Below are 24,482 nucleotides of genomic sequence, written 5' to 3'. Positions count from 1 at the left end.
ACAAAACATAGAATCCAGCAAAGAGGAATAAATTAAATATTACACCACAAGAGTGCCCAAATACTACACTATAACAGTGCCCAAATACTGCACTACAACAGTGCCCAGATACTACACCACAACAGTTCTCAAATACTGCACTACAAGAGTGCCCAAATACTACTCTACAACAGTGCCCAAATACTACACCACAACAGTGCTCAAGTACTACACCAAAACAGTGCCTAAATACTACACCACAACAATGCCCAAATACTACACGACAACAGTGCTCAAATACTACACTACGGCAGTTTGCAAATACTACACCACAAGAGTGCACAAATACTACCCCACAACAGTGTCCCAATACTACATTACAACAGTGCTCAAATATTCAAAAACAAAACATAGAATCTAGCAAAGAGGAATACTTTATTGAAGCAATAAAAACTTCCTATACAGGACAGTCTCGTCTACGCGTTTCACACATTTGTTTTTCGGTCCTTACTCAGTGCTCAAATACTACACCACAAGAGTGTCCAAATACTACTCTACAACAGTTCCCAAATGCTACACCACACAAATTCTCCAATACTACACCAGAAGAGTGCCCAAATTCTACTCTACAACAGTGCCCAAGTACTACTCTACAACAGTGCCCAAATACTACACCACAACAGTGCTCAAATACTACACCACAAGAGTACCCAAATTCTACTCTACAACAGTGCCCAAGTACTACACTACAAATTGCCAAAATACTACACCACAAGAGTGCTCAAATAATACACTACAAGAGTGCCCAAATACTACACCACAAGAGTGCCCAAATACTACACTACGACAGTCCTGAAATACTACACCACAAGAGTGCTTAAATATTACACCACAAGAGTGCTTAAATATTACACCACAAGAGTGCCCAAATACTACACTACAACAGTGCCTAAATACTACACTACAGCAGTGCTCAAATACTTCACTACAACAGTGCCTTAATACTACAACACAACAGTGCCCAAGTACTACACCACAGCACAGTTAACGGCATTGTGATATGACAATGAGTTATGCCGAATGACATACTCAGCTTTGCTAAATCTGCATGAAAGCATTGTAAATAGGAATGTAGTTATATTCAGTCTGCTGCATTTATGACACCGTAATGGATTATTGTTGAGTAAGCTACAGGTAAGACACCGAACAGACGTCCAAGGGTTAAGTGAGCTGTGAGCAACGTATAAGGGCAGAGTGCGAAAGGGCAGTTAGGACGTTAGGACCATGAAAAACAAATCCAGAGAGGACAGCAATCACTCCATAGAGGTTAAATATACAGAGGTCTTAAGGCAACTATATTACACTGGAAGCACTGCAAAAAATGCACCAAAATGATACGTAACTGACGATACTAGCTAATTCCTCAGGCCGATGTTAAAAGCTGAGAACTTTGCCAATATCTTCCAGTCAGGAACATATCGGAGCCCCTCATGCACCACATCACGGTGTCTCAGCAAGCATGGGGTCCTACCACTCAACTGCCACACTGGCAGATAATCTTACAGATCATTGGAAACAAGCGTTCATATGATCTGGCAGTATAATACTGCCACCTGATGAATGAGCAAACATAATTGGTAATTGGAATTAGTTTGCCGGTGGCAGATTGTGGTGTCTAACTAAACAGTGATTGAGTATGGGGAGGATTTAGTATATACAAACAACAGCACTCCAAATTTATATCGTTTTGAACTTTTATTCATAAGGCAACTTCACTTTCCAGTGACGTTTCGGTCTAATGGAGTGCTGTTGTTTATTTTTTGTGTTTGCTTTGTATTTTCTTTACTCTGTACCCCCATGCAATTATGTCCAGCCAATACATTGCAGACATGAATCGAATGTCCAGATGTGAATTTTCGGACGCTATAACCTATATGTTACCAATTGTTCACTCATCTTACTATATGTACTCACACTTGATGTCATACTAATATGACTCTTTGTACTGTTTATATTGACACACAGAGTTTGAAAAAGGTCGTTAGACCGAAACGTCACTGGAACGTGAAGTTCCCTTATGAATAAAAAGTTCAGAACAATATAAATTTAGAGTGCTGTTGTTTGTACAGTCGTGGCCAAAAGTTTTGAGAATTACATAAATATTGGAAATTGGAAAAGTTGCTGCTTAAGTTTTTATAATAGCAATTTGCATATACTCCAGAATGTTATGAAGAGTGATCAGATGAATTGCATAGTCCTTCTTTGCCATGAAAATCAACTTAATCCCAAATAAAACCTTTCCACTGCATTTCATTGCTGTCATTAAAGGACCTGCTGAGATCATTTCAGTAATCGTCTTGTTAAGTCAGGTGAGAATGTTGACGAGCACAAGGCTGGAGATCATTATGTCAGGCTGATTGGGTTAAAATGGCAGACTTGACATGTTAAAAGGAGGGTGATGCTTGAAATCATTGTTCTTCCATTGTTAACCATGGTGACCTGCAAAGAAACGCGTGCAGCCATCATTGCGTTGCCTAAAAATGGCTTCACAGGCAAGGATATTGTGGCTACTAAGATTGCACCTCAATCAACAATTTATAGGATCATCAAGAACTTCAAGGAAAGAGGTTCAATTCTTGTTAAGAATGCTTCAGGGCGTCCAAGAAAGTCCAGCAAGCGCCAGGATCGTCTCCTAAGGAGGATTCAGCTGCGGGATCGGAGTGCCACCAGTGCAGAGCTTGCTCAGGAATAGCAGCAGGCAGGTGTGAGCGCATCTGCACGCACAGTGAGGCGAAGACTTTTGGAAGATGGCCTGGTATCAAGAAGGGCAGCAAAGAAGCCACTTCTCTCCAAAAAAAACATCAGGGACAGATTGATCTTCTGCAGAAAGTATGGTGAATGGACTGCTGAGGACTGGGGCAAAGTCATATTCTCCGATGAAGCCTCTTTCCGATTGTTTGGGGCATTTGGAAAAAGGCTTGTCCGGAGAAGAAAAGTTGAGCGCTACCATCAGTCCTGTGTCATGCCAACAGTAAAGCATCCTGAGACCATTCATGTGTGGGGTTGCTTCTCATCCAAGGGAGTGGGCTCACTCACAATTTTGCCCAAAAACACAGCCATGAATAAAGAATGGTACCAAAACACCCTCCAACAGCAACTTCTTCCAACAATCCAACAACAGTTTGGTGAAGAACAATGCATTTTCCAGCACGATGGAGCACCGTGCCATAAGGCAAAAGTGATAACTAAGTGGCTCGGGGACCAAAACGTTGACATTTTGGGTCCATGGTCTGGAAACTCCCCAGATCTTAATCCCATTGAGAATTTGTGGTCAATCCTCAAGAGGCGGGTGGACAAACAAAAACGCACTAATTCTGACAAACTCCAAGAAGTGATTATGAAAGAATGGGTTGCTATCAGTCAGGAATTGGCCCAGAAGTTGATTGAGAGCATGCCCAGTCGAATTGCAGAGGTCCTGAAAAAGAAGGGCCAACACTGCAAATACTGACTCTTTGCATAAATGTCATGTAATTGTCGATAAAAGCCTTTGAAACGTATGAAGTGCGTGTAATTATATTTCACTACATCACAGAAACAACTGAAACAAAGATCTAAAAGCAGTTTAGCAGCAAACTTTGTGAAAACTAATATTTGTGTCACTCTCAAAACTTTTGGCCACGACTGTATATACTAACTTGTTTTGGCTGGGAAGCCATAACAATGAGCACCGAAGATATAACAGACAAGAGTGCCACGCCATTTCTATACAATCAGTATGGGGAGGAGAGATGGCATTAGCGATTATTCCTCCCCATACTGTGGAAGAGATCGATGCATGTAATAGCAGTGGTCTTTTCCGCTGACGAGCAGGCGATTGCCGGGAAGGAACGCTTCCCTCCTGACAATTGCCTGCAATGGGCTCATGCACACGAACACGTGCGGCCCATGCCCGTATTTCAGCCTCCAAACAGCAGGTCTGCAATATACAGGCACCGGCTGTGTGCACTCCGTATCACAGAGTGAGTCCGCAATCCGCGGAACGGAGGCAAGGAGAGGAAGCTCACGGAAACACTACGGAGCGCTTCGGTGGAATTTTGGTTCGTGCTTCCGCACTGCAAAAAAGTTGAACATGTTCTATATTGTTGTGGTGCGGACTGAAGTTCGTGGATTGAATAGATCTGCATCCGCAAACGGCGGCCACATGACCAGTGCCCGTGCTTTTTTTTCACCCCTAATTGCTTTTTTTGACCCCCATGAGCCCTAACTCTAAGACCCCTTGCAGACGAGCGTGTGCGGATTAGGTCCGGATGCGTTGCGGATGCGTTCCGTGAAAAATGCGCGATTTCACAAGCAAGTTCATTCAGTTTTGTTTGCTATCACGCTCAGTTGTTTAGTTTTTATCGCGCGGGTGAAATGTGCATTGATGTGTTTTTCACGCGCGTGATAGAAAACTTATTGATTTTCATAGTCTACGACGTAAAGTCATAGTTTTATTAAAGACACGGAGGCGAGTATTGCTATCTTTTCCTTTACTGTTCCACCAATAGCAGCAAAGAAAATTTACATAATGAACATCGTAACCATAGTAACACAATGTCCCTCCCAGACAGCCCCTATAACAGGCAGCTCCTCCTCTGGGTCTTCCTCTTTCTTTGGACCTGGCACCGTAACTGGAAACCAACTGGAACCGTCAACTAGAAGGAAAATTAGAAGGACGCAGATCCTGGAAGTCAGCGAACTCTCATCCTGAAATAAAATAAAGAATATGGCAGGAGTAAATACCATTCTGAAACAAATCAAGTCAGATAGTCGATAACCGGAAATGAACCGTAAAACCATCCATCAAACTTCAATAGTAAGAATAAATACAATAAATACAATAAATAAACACAATAAAACATAACCTCCTCCGAATAAACAATAAATAAATAATAAATGGGCGGGCCGTAAAGCAGGGTGGGCAATACTCGCCTCCGTGTCTTTAATAAAACTATGACTTTACGTCGTAGACTAGGAAAATCAATAAGTTTTACAGCAAGACACGGAGGCTCCTATTGCTAGTTCAAAGCTGAGAAATCACAGAAGCAAACAAATGAGGAGGAGGACGAAAATAATACTCCCTGAACGTCTTGACACTAGACCAGTCAGCCAGACGTAAGATGTCCTCCATACGCGCTCCAGAAATCGCCAAAGCGGTGGCAGATGCACCTCTCGCCGAATGCGCCGTAAAAATAGCAGTATTGATACCCGCAAGGGACATAACCCACTTCATCCAACGAGCTAAAGTCGGACTGGAGACCGGCCCAAAAGGATGGCGAATAGAAAGGAAAAGCTGTGGGACCAAGGGAGAGCGGTAAGCCCTTGTCCGGGATTCGTATTCCCGCAAGCAAGCCACCGGACAAAGAGCCGGAGAGGACGGGAAACTAGGATACAAAACTTCTCTGATGTGAGTCTTGGTGCGTCTAGAAATATTGAATGAGACACCCTCCGGGGTGAAGGATCTGGCGTCATGATCCAGAGCCCGAACATCCAACACCCGTTTGCAGGAAATAAGACAGAAAAGTACAAGTAACTTAGCAGATAATTGTCTCAAGGAAAGATCCGGATTGCTGGGCCAAGCAGTCAAAAACGACAAAACCAAAGAGACGTCCCAAGTGGTCACAAACCGAGGACGTGGAGGACGAGCAAGACGCGAGCCACGAAGCAAGAGGCAAACCAAAGGGTGCTGGCCCGCAGGCGTACCCTCAAAGCCCTGATGAGTAGAGGAAATAGCGGACCGAAAGAGGTTGATAGTTCTATAAGCTTTACCGGCCTCAAACAAGGAGGTAAGAAATTGTAACAAATGACTTACAGGTGCCGAAATGGGATCCAAGTCCCGTTCCAAGCACCAACTAGACCAAGATCCCCAAACTGCCCGATAAGATTTTCTGGTGCCGGGAGCCCATGCATTGTCCAGGAGGCGTCTAGTTGCCTCCGAAATGCCCTCGACTTCTCCAGGTATCATGAGATTCGGCACGCCAGCAACTGTAGGGATCCTTCCAGCAGAAGCGGATGACTCAACCCCCTGGGATCGCGAAGAAGATCTACGTGGTCTGGAAGAAGAAAAGGTACGTCCATAAGGAGCTCCAGCAGAGCCGGGAACCAACTCTGAGTCCCCCAAAAGGGAATCACCACCATCAATTCGGCCCTCTGGCGACGAACCTGAAGCAGCATCCTCGGAATCATCACAAACGGAGGAAATGCATATAGAAGGGACCTCAACCAATCCTGCAGGAATGCGTCCACCGCCTCCGCTCCCGGATCCGGGCGCCAGCTGAAGAATCGAGGAAGCTGCGCGTTGAGCCGTGAAGCAAACAGGTCCACAGAGAAGGGACCCCAAACGTCTGAAATCACGGAAAATATGTTCGGGGCCAGCCGCCAATCGCTGCCGTCCGTAAAACAGCGGAAACTCCGGTCCGCCTGAGTGTTGTGGAGGCCGGGAAGGTATTCCGCCTGGACCACGATGTCCTTGGACAGGCAATAGGACCAAAACTCCTTCGCAAGCCGAGCCAGAGTCGCCGATTGGGTACCACCCAAACGGTTGACGTAACGGACAGCAGACACGTTGTCCATACGCAGAAGGATGCAGGCATGAGCTATCCCATTGGTAAAACTCTGAATGGCAAAGGATCCGGCCAGCAGTTCCAGCGCGTTGATGTGAAGGCGCGTCTCGTCCGTTGTCCAGCGGCCGCCCATGCAGACACCGTTGCAGTGGGCACCCCAGCCCTGCAGGCTCGCATCCGATTCTACTGTAAACTCTGGTTGAAGCCCGAAAATCGCCTTGCCATTCCATGCCTCCAGGTTGTCGATCCACCAGTGAAGTTCCTCCCTGGCTTCCGAATCCAAGGTCACCACATCCGCAAACGCCGCACCTGAGCGAAGGTGTGCGATCTTCAGGCGTTGCAGGGCTCGATAATGCAGCGGGGCTGGAAACACCTCCTGGATGGAGGAGGCGAGCAGGCCAATGATGCGGGCCAGGTGCCGCAAGGTCAACTGAGGGGTAGACAGGGCGTGTTGCAGTTCCTTTTGAATTGAGCGCAGCTTCGACGTCGGGAGGCTGAGGGATTCGGACACTGAATCCACCGTGAACCCCAGAAATTCCATCCTCTGTAGAGGGGTCAGGCAAGATTTCTCCAAATTGAGGAGAAAACCGAGGCGTGAAAGCAGATCCGACGTCCAGCCTAGATGTTCCAGCAAGGCCGACCTGGAATGATGCATGATAAGAATGTCGTCCAGATAAACAATCAGACGTACACCCCGACTGCGAAGCCAAGACATGGCCGGACGCATTAGTTTGGTGAAGCACCAAGGAGCAGAAGACAGGCCGAAGGGAAGACAAGTGAACCGCCAAGTCTCCCCTCCCCACAGAAAACAGAGAAAGTCCCTGGATTGGGGAGCAATTGGTACCGTCAGGTAAGCATCCTTGAGGTCCAGTTTCACCATCCAATCCCCCGGCATAAGCAAGTCCCTGAGGAGGTGAATCCCCTCCATCTTGAAGTGGCGATAGCGCACTATGGAATTCAGAGACCGAAGGTTTATAACCGGGCGCATCTGACCACCCCTTTTCTGAACCAAAAAGATATTGCTGAGGACCCTCCTGTGAGAAGGAGGCACCCTTTCTATCGCACGCTTGTGGGACAGCGATACTAGCTCTAGGTCTACCAGAGAGCAATCGGGTCTTGACAGAACAAACGGGGGGGGGGGGGGGGAGGAGGGAGGAGGTAAGGGTAGTCTATGAGCTCGATCTGGAAGCCCATGACTGTGGACAAAACCCATGGGTCGGAAGTAATGTCTGACCAGGCATGGAAAAAATGACGGAGTCTGCCCCCGATACAAGGATCTGAAAAATCCCCCGCAGGGGGAAGACTTACCAAAGGGTCTCCTGGAGTTGGGGTTCCCACGGAAGGACCTGGAACGCCAATTGCCGCCTCTCGCCGGGAAGAAAGGCGAGGAGTTTCTTTGATCCTGGAAAGGAGGTCTCTGGTGATAGGAGCCTCGGCCCGCGCCACGCGCATGAAAGGCCAGGCGGCCCCTGCTACTGCCGGCCCTGGTGGAGACCCGTCCCTGAAATACTCTACGCATAGAGGACTGTGCCTTGTCTAAGGCCATAAATGCACCAACAAATCGGCTCAGATCTTTGATAAAAGAGTCGCCGAATAACAGCCTCTGTGCATCCTTACCTGCCTCCGTAAGGGCAAGATTAGCCAGCTTGGGGTCTATTTTAAAAAGAATGGCTTTACGCCGTTCAATAGCCAAAGACGTATTGGCGTTGCCAGCGATACAAATCGCTCTCTGAGCCCAACCTCGAAGCTCGTCGGGGTCTATCCGTGAGCCATCTGCTCTGGCTGTCTCAGCCAATTCTAATAGTTTAGTTAGGTGCCCGAAAACGTCCAGGAGCTTGTCCTGACAGCTCCTCAAGGCGGAGTCCAACCCCTTACGGGGGTTCCAGCCAGATTTTGCCAAAAACTGGGTCATTTTGGGGTCAACCACTGGGGTGTCACAGACCTTGTTAGGGGCCAGGGGTCTCGGGCACTCAGCACGTAGCTTATTACGAGCTTCCTTACTCAACGGGTGACGAACCCGAGATTCTAAATACTTGCCCACATGGTCCAACGGAAGCCATTCCGCCGACCGAGGGTGGTGGAGGGTGTCTGGGTCAAACATAAGCTCGCCAGAAGGGTCTGCCAAGGCAGACGCTGAATCAACCGCTGTGGAAGTAGAGGGGATGGGGTCCCTGACCTCATGTCCCACATCAGGGGTATCCTCCTCAGAGGGATAACTATGATCCTCAAACGCCTCCAAATCTGAACCCTTATCAGAGTCAGAATCAGTGCCCGGTTGTGCTCTAGCACATTTCCATGTACGCGCCCTTTCTGCCTGGCGCGGCAAGGCTCTCTTGCGTGATCGTTGCATGCTCTCATGGGTGGCAGTACGCTCACCAGTTCTATTATCCTGTGAAACAGGAGCATCAATGGCATCAGATGATGGATTCTTAGCAGGGGCAGTCTGCAAAGCCTCTCTAGAAGGGTGTGCCTTAGGGCCTGATAAATGGTAGCAGACAAAATATTGGACATGGAGTCTATAGCAGTCATTATGGCGCTGTAGACCGACTGCTGCAGGGCCAATGTATGAGGGTCATCCCTCTCAACCTCCATCTCATCAGTAGGAGGATGGCAGGCCTGGGCTGAAGGCTGGTCAGAGGCTGACATGATGAAAAACTTCTATGTGATACTATACACCGACTATAGGGCCGACAATGGGGAATAGCGATCCCTCCCAGTACTCACAACACCTAGCGTAGGAAAGGTAAGACAAAGCAGGGGTTAATCACCCCAGAAGCGATGCGGCAGGAGCAGGAGAGCAGGGAGATGCGACTGATCCGATGCACAGCCGAGCGGAACTGAAGATGGCCGCCGAAATCCCGCGATAGTTGGGATAACAGGATCCAAAATGGCCACCGAGATCTCGCGAGAGTACTCGAAGCCCAGCAAAGCCGGAGAAAGAAGATCCGGCCGTCAAGGAGAAGCGCCTGGAGCCCCAGACGCTGATGAAAACCGGGGAGCAACGCGCAGGTAAAAGGGGGAGATGGAGGGGCAAGCGCAAGCTGTATGAAGCGGAAGAAGAACAAATAATAGGAATAAACCTTAGAAATAACAGGCAGAGGGGGGGGGGGGAACCCCCCCGAATGGGAGCAAGCAGGCCAAACAATAAAACACCCCCAGAGCCAGAGATAAGGGGTAAAAGTATATAGATAATAAAGGGAATAATCACAAATAAAACAGAATGATGATGCCCCACAATCTGAAAATAACAATTAAAAATGAGGCACTAAAACACTTAGAGAACAAAATTGCAGCACTTATCTGGTGGCAGCAGCAAAGAAAGAGGGAGACCCAGAGGAGGAGCTGCCTGTTATAGGGGCTGTCTGGGGAGGGACATTGTGTTACTATGGTTACCATGTTCATTATGTAAATTTTCTTTGCTTCTATTGGTGGAACAGTAAAGGAAGAGATAGCAATAGGAGCCTCCGTGTCTTGCTGTAAAACTGAAAGTTAACAAACAACATCTCTTAGCAACCATCAGTGAAAAACGCATCGCATCTGCACTTGCTTGCGGATGCGATGCGTTTTTCACTGAAGCCCCATTCACTTCTATGAGACCAGTGTTGCGTGATAATCGCAGTATATAGAACATGCTGCGATTTTCACGCAACGCACAAGTGATGCGTGAAAACCAACGCTCATGTACACAGACCCAGTGAAATGAATGGGTCCGGATTCTGTGCGGGCGCAATGCGTTCGCATCACGCATTGCACCCGAGCGGAAAACTCGCCCGTGTTAAAGGGGCCTCAAAATTCGCCTCCCTATAACATGAAATGGCTGATAACGGACAAGGTTTAGTCCTCTTTCACACGAGAGTGACGGATTAGATCCAGATGCGTTCAGGGTGCGTTCAGTGAAACTCACACCATTTTCCAAGCAAATTCAGTCAGTTTTATCTGCGATTGCGTTCAGTTTTTTCCACGCGGGTGCAATGCATTTTGATGCGTTTTTCACGCGTGTGATAAGAAAAACCAAAGGTTTACAAACAACATCTCTTAGCAACCATCAGTGAAAAACGCACCGCATTCGCACTTGCTTCCGGATGCAATGCGTTTTCTACTGAAGCCCCATTCACTTCTATGGGGCCAGGGCTGCGTGAAAAACGCAGAATATAGAACATGCTGCGTTTTTCACGCAATGTAGAACTGATGCGCGAAAAAAAGCGGTCATGTACACAGACCCATTGAAATGAATGGGTCAGGGTTCAGTGCGGGTGCTGTGCGTTCACGTCACGCATCGCACCCACGCGGAAAACTCACTCGTGTGAAAGGGGCCTTAGCGTCTCTTTTTTAATAAAAAATAGCAAAAAATATTTGCACTGCGTCTGATTTAGACCAAGATGCCCCCTAGTTGCACAAACATAAATGGGTTCTCCGTCTATTCTGAAACCTATCATGCCATGACAGCTGTCAGTCAACGGCGGCTGATCTGAAAGGCATCACTTTCTTATTTTCCAGCTTGCAAATTGTTTTTCCACTTGTGCAAAACTTACAAAGGATAAAGTGAAGCACAATGTAAAGTAGACAGGACAGTCTCTGGCACACAGGGGGTTAAAGAAAGAATGCATTGTTGTCAAGGGTTGTGGTGACCAAAGGGTTAAACCGCCGGGTGTTCCGGGGTCACAGTCCTTGTAGTCCATCAGTAACATGAGCAAAGTTCAGAGCTTCAGATGATGAGATATAGGTGGCTGCTGACAATAACACACACAGCGCCGCACAATGAGCGGCACAGGACCTGGGGTATTGTGACACCGCACAGGTGAGCGGAGACTGGGAAATATATAATGGACGGGGTCACTGCGTCTGGGTGAGAGAAGGTTGTCTGCGGTGTGGGGGATATATGTACTGGTGATTCTGTTAGCTTGCTATATACAGGTGACGTCTCTATATACAGGTTATAATCATTGTATACAGGTGATGTCTCTATATACACTCACCTAAAGAATTATTAGGAACACCATACTAATACGGTGTTGGACCCCCTTTTGCCTTCAGAACTGCCTTAATTCTACGTGGCATTGATTCCACAAGGTGCTGATAGCATTCTTTAGAAATGTTGGCCCATATTGATAGGATAGCATCTTGCAGTTGATGGAGATTTTAGGGATGCACATCCAGGGCACGAAGCTCCCGTTCCACCACATCCCAAAGATGCTCTATTGGGTTGAGATCTGGTGACTGTGGGGGCCATTTTAGTACAGTGAACTCATTGTCATGTTCAAGAAACCAATTTGAAATGATTCGAGCTTTGTGACATGGTGCATTATCCTGCTGGAAGTAGCCATCAGAGGATGGATACATGTTCTCATTCTGTTTACGCCAAATTCGGACTCTACCATTTGAATGTCTCAACAGAAATCGAGACTCATCAGACCAGGCAACATTTTTCCAGTCTTCAACAGTCCAATTTTGGTGAGCTCGTGCAAATTGTAGCCTCGTTTTCCTATTTGTAGTGGAGATGAGTGGTACCCGGTGGGGTCTTCTGCTGTTGTAGCCCATCTGCCTCAAGGTTGTGCGTGTTGTGGCTTCACAAATGCTTTGCTGCATACCTCGGTTGTAACGAGTGGTTATTTCAGTCAACGTTGCTCTTCTAATCAGCTTGAATCAGTCGGCCCATTCTCCTCTGACCTCTAGCATCCACAAGGCATTTTCGCCCACAGGACTGCCGCATACTGGATGTTTTTCCCTTTTCACACCATTCTTTGTAAACCCTAGAAATGGTTGTGCGTGAAAATCCCAGTAACTGAGCAGATTGTGAAATACTCAGACCGGCCCGTCTGGCACCAACAACCATGCCACGCTCAAAATTGCTTAAATCACCTTTCTTTCCCATTCTGACATTCAGTTTGGAGTTCAGGAGATTGTCTTGACCAGGAGCACCCCCCTAAATGCCTTGAAGCAACTGCCATGTGATTGGTTGACTAGATAATTGCATTAATGAGAAATAGAACAGGTGTTCCTAATAATTCTTTAGGTGAGTGTATATATAGGTGATAACCATTGTGTACAGGTGATGTCTCTATGTACAGGTGATGTCTCTATATACAGGTGATAACCATTGTGTACAGGTGATGTCTCTATATACTGGTGATAACCATTGTGTACAGGTGATGTCTCTATGTACAGGTGATGTCTCTATGTACAGGTGATGTCTCTATATACAGGTGATAACCATTGTGTACAGGTGATGTCTCTATATACTGGTGATAACCATTGTGTACAGGTGATGTCTCTATGTACAGGTGATGTCTCTATATACAGGTGATAACCATTGTGTACAGGTGATGTCTCTATGTACAGGTGATGTCTCTATATACAGGTGATAACCATTGTGTACAGGTGATGTCTCTATATACTGGTGATAATCATTGTGTACAGGTGATGTCTCTATGTACATGTGATAGGAATTACAGTTTCTCTGCTGTCCATACATACATACTACAGACATAGTGCTGTGATGTCACAACAATACTTAGTCACCAATCAGTAATATCTACTCAGACCTGATCAAATGTGAAGTTGCATGTATTGCTCAGAAACATGCGCATCATTAGTGTCCATTTGCACAATCGTGAAAATAATGATTGGAAATCACGAATTCTAGAATACACAAATTTATTGTGAATATTATGCGAAAAACGAATATTGTCTATGCCGCTCATCACTAGTGTGCATGAGCCCTTAGCCCACATTTATTAAGCCATAAGGGCTTGACGCATAATCTATGAAGAATATTAATTTGTACCAAAATGTGATTAAAATTGTGGGATAGTGAACTTAAATTCAAAAATATATTTCCCCATCCCTCTATTTGAATACCTGGGCAGTCAACTCCTCAGGCCCTATTTTAGTAAATAGTGCCTTAAGAAATAATTTATAAATATGTGCAATCTTCAATCTGTGCTCTAAGTTCCCTATCAAATAATTTAAAAAGGTAGAAGTATCTATCTCTAAAAGAGACTTATCCTTTAAACTAGAAAGTGCAGATCGCAACTGAAAATATCTAAACCACGACAAATTAGCCACCCTTTGCACTAGATCCAGGAACAACAATATCCCTCTATTCTTCACCACCTGTGTAATATATAAAACATACATTTTTTGGCCAAAAATGATCTCCAACTATTCCATCCAAAATATGCAAATGAAATTTATACCAAAGAGGGGTGCATTGAAGTGATCCTCTTATCCCTAACCATCATCTAGTGGTACTCCAAGTCTTGGATAATAACTTTTTGGCCTCTCTATAATCCTGCTCCTGATTGATGAATTGGCCAGATTCTAGTAAAGTAAATATACTGTGATACGAGGATCCCCTTACTAAAGTCGTAAAGCATGCACTTTTCTGCCATTCGCGATACAACCATTACTGGCCAACAATAAAATAACCCTTGAAGTAGGGAAGATTCAATCCCCCCTGCTCCAATGGTTTATACAAATATTCCAGTTTTAGCCTTACTCGCTTTCTTCCCCACAACAAGTCATTGATAAATTTCTCCATAAGTTTAAAAAACGTATCCTCTATCCATATAGGTGAATACGTAAGAATATTAGGGAATTGAGGTAGAATCACCATCTTAGGCCTCTTGCACACGAACATGTGCGCCCCGCAGCCGTGCTACGGCCCACAATGCACGAAGACCAACTGTGGGGCAGCCGCAGCGGATCGCGGACCCATTCACTTTAATGGGTCTACAATCCGTCAGTTCCGCAAAAAGATAGGACATGTTTTATCTTTTTTGTGGAACGGAAGTACGGGATGAAACTCCGTAGTGCTTCCGTAGGGTTCCGTTCCGCATCTCCGGATTTACTTGAATGGATCCTCATCCGTGATGTGGAATGCCCACGGAACGTGTGAAAGAGGCCTTAACCAGAGATTCTCTGTCAGCTCTAGATAAGGGAAGTCGGAGCCATATCCCAATTTTGGACCTCAGCTTAGTTACCAGTGGAATCAAATTAAGCTGTAGAAATTCCTCAATCCTGCGGATCCGAAAATCTGGATGACATGAGGATGCTTTTAGCATGTCATCCGATTTTTTGACTGATCCATTGACTAGAATGGGATGACGGAATGCAAAATCGGACAAATAGTAGAACAGGGTATATTTTTTTTCCAGGATCCGAATAACGGAACCCACGGAACGGAACGGAATCACGGAATCGGAGAGCACCATGAGTGCTCTCCGATTATTTGCGGATTCCATTGAAAATGAATGGATCCGCATAACGTTCCGTTTTTAATCGGAACGGATGCGGAACACCAAAACGGACGTGTGAATGGACCCTTAGGGGATGTAGTCATGCCCAAATAATGAAAAGAGTCAAAGACATTCAACGTAGACAGAAAACCCTCATTAGAGGGTACAAATCTAATGGCATAAGAGTAGTTTTTGACCAATTTATATCCAAACCCGCCAAAGGAATTAACCATTCGGATGAGTCTTGGAAGAGTTGTGTTTGTATGATCTATAAACAATAAGACATCATCCGAATATAAAGAGATGCGGTCTTCCATCCCTAATGTTCCAAACCCTTTGATTTTGGCATCCTGTCTAACAGCCAAAGCTAAAGGCTCGATATAAATATCAAATAGCAATGGAGATAGTGGGCAGCCTTGATGCGTGCCCCTATTCAAGTCGAAACTAGATGTCAAAATCCCATTAACATTCAGCCTCGCCCAAGGAGATCTATACAATAGTTTCATTATCAAAGGAAAATATGGTAGGCACTCCTCTTACTGGTTTTGCATGTGATTCTAATAATTTATTAAATTATGAATAAATAAATAAAGAAATTAATTGAGTCACATGCAAAACCAGTAAGAGGAGTGCCTACCATATTTTCCTTTGATTTTTAATTTTCAACATACTGGGACTGGGTGACCCAGTAGGTAGTGAACCCATCCATCACGATATAGTGTGAGCCTCTCAACATCATCAACTCAATAGTTTAATCATGTCTATAAATCTATCTCCAAAACCCATCCTGGCCAAAACCTTCCAAAGGAATCTCCACTCCAAATACAGGATGGAGCGAAAGATCCCCCCGGGGGACTGAATATTCGTAAACAGTGATGGCCAGTTCGCAGTGTTCGCCAGTGAACACATGCGGGCTGCCATCTTGACTCACCCATCCGGCGATGCACAGGTAAGCCCTTACCTGTGCCTGTGCCGCGAGCCGGTTTGAAATCAAATGCGGTCACCGGGAGCAGGCAGTTCCGAGAACAGCCCAATGAAGGCCCCGGGCGGCTGATCTTGGAACTGCCTGCTCCCGGTGACCGCATTTGATTTCAGACCTTACCTTTTTCCAGGATTAATATTATTACAGCTTCTGTCATTGACTCTGGAAGGCTCCCATCCTCGATTGATTCAACAAATACCCTCAAAAGCCTAGGGAGAATAATTTCTCTATATTTACGATAAAATTCATATGGAAATCCATCTAACCCAGGAGAGGAGTTGCCAGCACATGCTTTAATTGCCACTTCCAATTCTTGCATAGAAAGATCCACCTCAAGCGCTTCCCTTAGGGTGTCAGTGATGACTGGAAAGGAGATGGCATCCAAATAGAAATCCATCATTTCATCCGTAATATTAGTACCTGCTTTATACAGAACTGAGAAATGATCCAAAAAGGTTCTCTCTATAAGATCCTGCTCATTAACTATTTTACCATTGGTTAGGCGGATATTATCTATCTTTTTTTTTTTTCGTTCTCGATTAGAAATCTGGACACCAGTTTTCCCGGACGCCCTGACTCTGTAAAATATTTTTGACCCTTAAAAAATAACGTCTGTTGAGCTTTCTCCAACAAGAAGTCAGAATTTTCTAATTTCTTCTGTCTTAGGGCTCATGCCCACGAACGTGTGCGGCCCGTGCTGCGGAACGCAAATTGTGGTCCGCGATGCACGGGCACCGACCGTGGGGCAGCCGGATGCGGATCGCGGCCCCATTCACTTGATGGTCCGCACCGCAAAAAAGTAGTGCATGCACTACTTTTTTGCGGTGAGGAGGCATGTACAGTAAGCCCACGGAAGCACTCCGTAGTGCTTCCGTGGGCTTCCGATCTGCACCTCCGTTCCGCATCTCCTGGATCGCGGACCCATTCAAGTGAATAGGTCTGCGATGCGGGATGCACATGGCCGGGGCCTATGTATTGCGGACCCGCCATATGCGGGCCGCAATACGGCAACGCCCGGCACACGTTTGTGGTCATGAGCCCAAATTCCTATAAAAAGAATGTGTAGCTAATGACGCTAGCTCTTTTAAGTTTTTCTTATTGATGCCACACCCTTTCCTCAAATTAGCATTTTTTCTAACAAATATTCCCCTCATAAAGGCCTTGAAGGTATCCCACACTACCTGAATTTTAGCTGAATTATAATTAATATCCCAAAAAGCTCAATCTCCTGTTGTATTATTTCATGATTCTCCTTTACCGACAGCCAGTTGGGATTTAATCTAAATGGGTGTCTCGTCATATTCCTATCATGGGCCATACAAAGCTCAAGGGACAAAGGCACATGGTCCGAGAGAGACCTTGTCTCATATTTCATCCGTTTTACATACCGTAACTCATATATTTTATATTCATTAAGGCAAGATCTATCCTAGACATAGATTTACCAGATTTACTTATACATGAGTATACTCTTCTCCTCAAAGCCGGCTTCCTGACAGTGGAGACCCTTGGACACAAATATGGCCGCCCCCCCCCCCCCCTCCCCATAGAAACCCTGTCTGTAGTCGGATTGATGACACAATTAAAATCCCCAATAACTAATGAAGGGCATTCAGGCCATTGATCCATAAAAGTTAGCAAGTAATTAAGTACATAAAGGGAGAACGGAGGTAGAATATAAACAAAGGCCAGGATACATAATATTCCTGCAAGTTTACAGTATAAGAAAACAAATCTCCCCTGCTCATCAACAGAGGATGCCTCGCAGACAAAATCAATCGCTCTATGAATAAAGACTGTCAATCCTCTAGAATAACTGTTGAAGGTAGAATGATACGTCTGCGCAGCCCATCCCCTGCCGATCCGCCGGGAGGTCTCCTCGGAGAGATGAGTTTCCACCAGACAAACAATCCCTGTTAGCTGTCTCCGCACAAGATCAAAGACCGCTTGTCTCTTTAATTTATCCCCCAAACCCTGAACATTCCAAGTAAGAATTCTAACTGACATTAAGCTTCAGCATTGAGACCACCATCGATCCTAGTCAAGTATCCAATGCTGTGAAAATACCCCATATCATCAGGCTTCCTTCACCGAACTTGACAGTTCCTTCAATTTCTCGATCCGTTAGCCCCCTTTTCACTTGCTTGTTCCAGGCCCATCAGAGCCCAGTCTACTGACTTTTGTTTCATCACTCCAAATCAGCCGTTTCAAATCTTCTACTGTCCACTACTTTTTTACAAACTTGAGCCTACGCTTCTTATGATGATATTAAAGTCGAGGCTTCTTCACCTTTTTTGGGTCACCATTCCAGATTTGTGTAATGCGCGTTGCACGGTGCTTGAATGGAGACGTCTGTGATCTCACTATTATGAAGAATACGAACCACCTCCCCTGCCGTGTTTGTTGCGCCAGAACTGATAGACATTGTGATGAGCCGACTTGTTGACACTGATATTTTGCCTGGATGTCCACGTCTTGGATTTGGAATGGATGGACGGACTATATTTCATATTCTTCCAACTGTCATGGCGCTCACATGATGCACTTTGGCAATTTTCTTGACCGAGATACCGCTATCGATGAGCTGGATGATGCTGTTTCTCTTTTCTTGGCTTCTCCTGGATTCAAACCAGTGACCTTTCATTTGGGAATCAACCTGATAACACACTGAGCTATTAGGGAATGTGAGAACAGGTCGTAATTTGTAGACTACAAGAAGAAAAAGATTGCTCCACCACCAGGAGCAAAACAGTAAGAATGCAGTTACATGACAAGAATCTGCAGAACTAATCATATGCTAAATAGCTGTAAGTCCACTTTATGTATGACATAGCCAAGATGATTGTCTATAAAATAATGGTAGTCTCACTTTTGAAGCTGTAGTGGATGGTGAGATATGGAGCCTGAAAGTCAAAAGTTCAAAACATTGTTACCCTTTTGCTCATTGGTGTATTTCATCCATGCTTTGTATTCTTCTGGACGTCTCCTCAGTTTTCGTCCAACATGATACTGCAAAAAGTCAAATCCGAGGCATCTGCCCTCATGGAAAGATCCATAACTGATAATCAATTCCCCATTCAATGATACCATACATATAGGCAACAGAGTTGGCCATGTGTGAAATCTATCAACCTTTCCATTGTTCCTTTCTAGATGGGTCTTGATTCTAGTCTCAGCAACTTGTAATATTTTCCTTGAACCCAATACATAGTATATGGTCAGTGGATAAATAATTGGTCAAAACTGAATGGAAGACCTACATATGGTAGCCCAAGTTGGGTTTGAAATGTCAACTATAAAGCATTTGGTCATAAATGTATAACATATGGGTGAAATGGGCAAGTCTTTAGGAATAATCATGCATGAGTTCCTTATTTATAAGGTACATGACTGCATGACTGACTCACCTTCTTCATTGAGGACAACTGAACTGATGAGATGGTTTGTGCTTCTAGAGGCAGGTGACACAAAGATAAGATCCAGGATGGAGGACTCCACAAGAAAGCATATCCTGGCCATTAGCGTTTTCCAATGGGTGCTGACGTTTCTTCTAATGGGTGAGTGGAAGGAAAATTAATGTCTAAAACAGTAGATCCTACTTCCAGTGTAGCGCCACAGTACATGTATAATGCACACAGTGATATTGGAGTACAGAGTTAATGCATACAGTGATGTCATAGTAAAGGGGTAATAAGCACAGTGATGTCACAGTACAGAGATAATAACCACAGAGTTAATGCACACAATGATGTCACAGCATTCCTCCACTGCTGCTGTGTTGATTCCCATGATTGGATTGACTACTGGCTGTTATTAGAGATGAGCGAATCGAAGTTGACGAAGTGGAATTCGATCCAAATTTCAGGAAAAATTGGATTCGCACCAAATCCGAATTTCCTCATGCTTCGTGGTAACGAATCACATTTTTTCCTAAAATGGCTGCTGCACGTGTTTGGACATGCAGCAAGGAACTCTGGGAACAAGGGATCACCCACAATGCTATGCATGCAGTCAATCAGCAGCAAGCCAGCCCTATGATGTCACAGTCCTATCAATATCCTCAGCCATCTTGGAATCAGCCATTTTCCAGTGTACCTAGTGCAGGGAGAGACATCAGAAGGCACTAGGGACAGTGGTAGAAAAGACTTTAAAACTTTTATTTTGCTGTATAGAAGTTCAGGGAAAGGATAGGGAGAAATCATTCCACAGTATTGAAGCAGAACAGGGTTCAGTAGGGGAGGTTACATCCTGTAAATAGGAGCAATCCTATTACACCTTGCTGCACTGACTGGGGATCCAAATTGCCATTATACAGCTCTGTAATTCCAGCAAACCGTTTTTGTTATTGGGGTGCAATATTTCTACGTCTTATTTGCCCTTGTGCGGTGCAGTTATATGTTCTTAAGCCCTTTTTGGCATGTATTAGTGGCAAAAAAATATATATTATTTGCCGTTCAGCGGTGCAGTTATATGTTCTAAAGCCTTCTTTGGCATGTATTAGTGGAAAAAAAAGGGCTTATTTGCCGTTGTGTGGTGAAGTGAGAACATTACAGAGTTTTTTTGGGGTGTTTTAATTTCCTTTTTATTTATTTATTTGATCTAACAGTATGTCAGACACAGAAGTGCCAGGCCCTGCACAGGGAAGGGGGCAGAGGCCTAAATGTATCTGGCGCAGGCAGAGGTCGCAGCAGAGTAAGGGTGCGTGGCAGCAGGAGTCGCAGCGAGAGGCCTGAGCTCCCGGTGTCAGCTAGCGGTCGTGTCTTGACCAGCAACCCAGGGATTCTTGAATGGTTGACTCGGTCATCCACTTCGTCCCAAGTGACATCAGACACCTCCAGCCAAGAGTCGGTGGGTTTGTCAGACACATTCTTAGATGGCATGGCCCGGGAGCAGGCCCTGTGCCCTCACCTGTCCTCAACCTGCCTCTGTCCTTTTCTGTTCCCTCAGCCAGAGAAGTATTATATGCTGTGGGCTCAGCCCTGCTATACAGCTAGGACAAGCTACTAGAGGACAGTCATCAGATACTGCACAGCCAAGATGTGGAGGAGACATCTGCCTCTTCCTTCGCTAGGCGGGCAAGTAGTAATGAGGAGAGTGGCGTGGGAGCTAGTGTTGCGAGCGGTCAGGCTCCTGACCCAGAGCCGGTTGAGGAGGACATCACTGACCTGCAGACAGTACTCGATGATGATAATGTAGCTGATCGCACTTGGGAGCCGGTTGAATTAGGGGTTTCATCATCATCGGGAGAAGAGGGTTGCAGCTTGCGTGTGAGGCAGTGGCGGAGCCAGCAAGTTGCTAGCGTGGCCGGGAGTCAGCAGGGTGGCAGCAGTGGGATGTTAGGAGCCAAACGTGCCCGGGGTAGACCACCTGCTTCGCAGGAGCCTACCTGCTCGGGAAGTAGCGGTGCAGGGGTTCACGGAAGCAGCGGCGGTAGCAGTCAGTCAGTGCAGAGTGTTGGGGGTAAAATCACCTACTCTGCGGTGTGGCAGTATTTTGTTAAGCCGCCGGAGAAGGTGATCATGGCCATATGTAGAATCTGTGGGCAGAAGGTAAAGTGTTGCCTGGGTGCCAATGTTGGCACCACATCCCTGTGTTAACATATTCAGCGTCACCATAAAGTGGCCTGGAAGAACCGTGGCTCCGATGTGGTGGCCCAGCCTGCCGCAGCAACCGCTTCATCACCCAGTGGCACGCACCCGATTTCAGGCAGTCGAGGCTCCACCACCTCAGCCGAAGGGAGCTGTCTGTCCTTCCCATCATCTGCTGGTCCTGATGCTCCTGTTCCTCCTCCTACTCCTTGTCAGTCATTCCATCAGCAATCGATCACGAAGAGATTGCCAAGAGACAACAATATGCGTGCACTCATTAAACGGCGTAGAAGTGCCAAGTTGCTGCTCCTGGCCAAGTTGCTGGTGCTGCAGTCCCTCCCTTTCCAAGTGGTGGACTCTGCGCCTTTCAGAGAACTGATGGCTTGTGCCGAGCCGAGGTGGAGAGTCCCAAGCCGTCATTTCTTTGCCAAAAAGGCAGTACCAGCCCTGCACATGTATGTAGAACAGAAGTTGGGCCAGTCCTTGAGCCTGTCCGTGTTTGCCAAAATGCACGGCAGCGCTGATGCGTGGAGCTGTAACTACAGTCAAGGACAATACATGTTCTTTACGGCCCACTGGGTGAATGTGGTTCCTGCACAGCTACACCAGCAACTTGGCCAGGTGACGCCGTTTCCGCCTCCACATTCTCATGCAGTTGGTCCTACGACAATGTCCGCCTCTGCCTCCTCATCCTACGCCGTGTCCTCAACCTCCACAGCAGGGACAATTCACAGTGCCCCTCCAGCATACCACATGTGCAGGGCGCAGCGGTGTCACGCTGTTCTGCACCTCGTTTGCCTGGGCGAACGGAGTCACACAGGGGAGGAACTGCTCAGACACGGAGCAGTTCCGTTCGCTTCATCAAGAAATCGAATCCTGGCTTTCTCCGAGACCACTCAAAATCGGAACCATGGTGAGCGACAACGGGAAGAAGATGGTGTCGGCGCTGCGTCAAAGAAAACTGAGCCATTTGCCCTGCATGGCACACGTGTTCAATCTGGTTGTCAAGTGGTTCCTGAAGTCTTCCACCCATCTGCAAGACATCCTAAAAATGGCCAGGAAACTTTGCATGCACTTCAGCCACTCGTACGCCACAAAGCACACCCTCCTTGAGCTGCAGAGGTAGAACGGCATCCCCCAACCTAGGCTGATATGCGACGTTTCCACCCGTTGGCATTCCATCCTCCATATGTTGGACCGACTATACGAACAGAGAAAGGCCATAAACGATTTCTTGATGATCCAAGCGAACAGGAGTACTCCCCTGTGTAACTTTGATGTCAGTCAGTGGCAGCTCATGCATGACACCTGCCGTTTTCTCAGGCCATTTGAGGAGGCCATGGTATTTGTCAGTCGCCAGGACTACTGGATGAACAACGTCATTCCACTGCTTCATGTCCTGGAACAGATACTGGTAAATCGAGCTGGTCAGGGGACTGGAGACGTGGCGCCTAGATCTCACGGCCACATGAGCCCTGTGGGGGCTGAACTGGAGGAGGAGGACAATCAATGTGTAGCGAAATGGGTGGTTTTTCTACACAGGTGACAAGAGAGGAGGAGCAGCCAGAGGAGCTACAGGGCAATGAGGAAGACGAGGCAGAGGACCCAGACACACCGTTGGCAGTTTGCAGTGGAGATGGAGGCAGGGAATCCCTCCAAGTCACTTGCACAAATGGCCCGATGCATGCTCACTTGCTTGTGTAGTGACTTCTGGCTCTCGACCTTGTTGGACCCTCGCTACTGGTCCAAAATGGGGGCCTATTTTACACCCGCTGAGAGGGAGAACAAACTGAACTACTATAGAGACATCCTATGTAGTCAGTCGGCTGCTGCCTATCTGCGCCATCATCTATCCTCTCGCAGGTCTGACCGGGGGGCCCTCTGCGCTTACGTTCCTCTGCCATGGCTGCTGTGGCAGGGTGGGGGCGTAGGAGCAGTTCAAGCTCCATCAGCAGCAACTTGAGTCTAGAGTCGCTGATAAGCAGCTTTCTTCACCCGTATAGTGAAGAAACTAGTCACCAGCAGAAGCAGCAGCAGGTAGACCTGGAGCAGGACCTGAACCAGCAGGTGGTGGCATAATTGGACAGCACCATGCCACGCCACATTCAAGATCCGCTGGACTACTGGGCAGCCAAACTGGATTTGGGGCCACAACTGGCAGTATTTGCCGTGGAAAAGCTGTTCTGCCCGGCCAGTAGTGTGGCATCAGAGCAGGTGTTTAGTACGGCGGGGGCCATAGTTACCCCAAGAAGAACTCACCTGTCCACAAAAAATGTGGAGAGACTGACCTTTGTCAAGATTAATCAGGCATGGATCAGCCAGGATTTCCACCCACCAATGCCTGATGCATCAGATCATCCATGGTGCCACACCAACGCTTTGACAAAAGAGACTGGTTTATTCTGGCTACCTGCCTCAGCTACTAGTCTGATGCTGAAACCCGCCTGATGCCACACATCTGATGCCAAGTGCTCCTTCTTTCACCCACCATTTTCAGCTGGTACTGGTATTTCCACCCACCTCCCCACTCTGTCACCGGGTCACTCTGTGGTCTCCTGATGCTGCTGCCACCTCCACACTATGTCACCTTGCCACTCTGTGGTCTACTGATGCTGCTGCCACCTCCACACTGTCACCTTGCCACTCTGTGGTCTCCTGATGCTGCTGCTACCTCAACACTATGTCACCTTGCCACTCTATGGCCTCCTGATGCTGCTGCTGCCACCTCCACACTGTCATTGTGCCACTCTGTGGCCTCCTGATGCTACTGCTACCTCAAAACTATGTCACCTTGCCACTCTGTGGCCTCCTGATACTGCTGCTGCCATCTCCACACTGTCATTGTGCCACCCTGTGGCCTCCTCCTGATGCTGCTGCTGCCACCTCCACACTCTGTCATTGTGCCACCCTTTGGCCTCCTTCTGATGCTGCTGCCACTTTCACACTCTGTCATTGTGCCACTCTGTGGCCTCCTGATGCTGCTGCCACCTCCACACTGTCATTGTGCCACCCTGTGGCCTCCTCCTGATGCTGCAGCAGCCGCCACCTCCACACTCTGTCATTGTGCCACTCTGTGGCCTCCTCCTGATGCTGC

General features: G+C 46.8%; 1 protein-coding gene across 2 annotated transcripts in view; it reads left to right on the top strand.

The window, feature by feature from the left end:
* The first annotated feature begins 9,586 nt into the window (after positions 1-9,586).
* LOC120986523 (diacylglycerol O-acyltransferase 2-like) overlaps positions 9,587-24,482 on the top strand; it is a 34,597-nt gene continuing 19,701 nt past the window's right edge. Inside the window, exons 1-2 of one of the 2 annotated variants that reach the window (XM_040415147.1) lie at positions 9,587-9,590; positions 19,256-19,357. In XM_040415147.1, the coding sequence (XP_040271081.1) occupies positions 19,285-19,357 (73 nt within the window). In that variant the 5' untranslated portion in view covers positions 9,587-9,590; positions 19,256-19,284. Of the gene's footprint in view, positions 9,591-11,320; positions 11,380-19,255; positions 19,358-24,482 lie in introns of those variants that run through there. The other variant, XM_040415148.1, reaches the window with a different exon arrangement.

Source organism: Bufo bufo, chromosome 1, assembly GCF_905171765.1.
Source record: "Bufo bufo chromosome 1, aBufBuf1.1, whole genome shotgun sequence".
Classification (NCBI taxonomy): domain Eukaryota; kingdom Metazoa; phylum Chordata; class Amphibia; order Anura; family Bufonidae; genus Bufo; species Bufo bufo.
The sequence above is the reverse complement of the archived record's forward strand: the minus strand, read 5'-3'. Positions and strand labels throughout refer to the sequence as shown.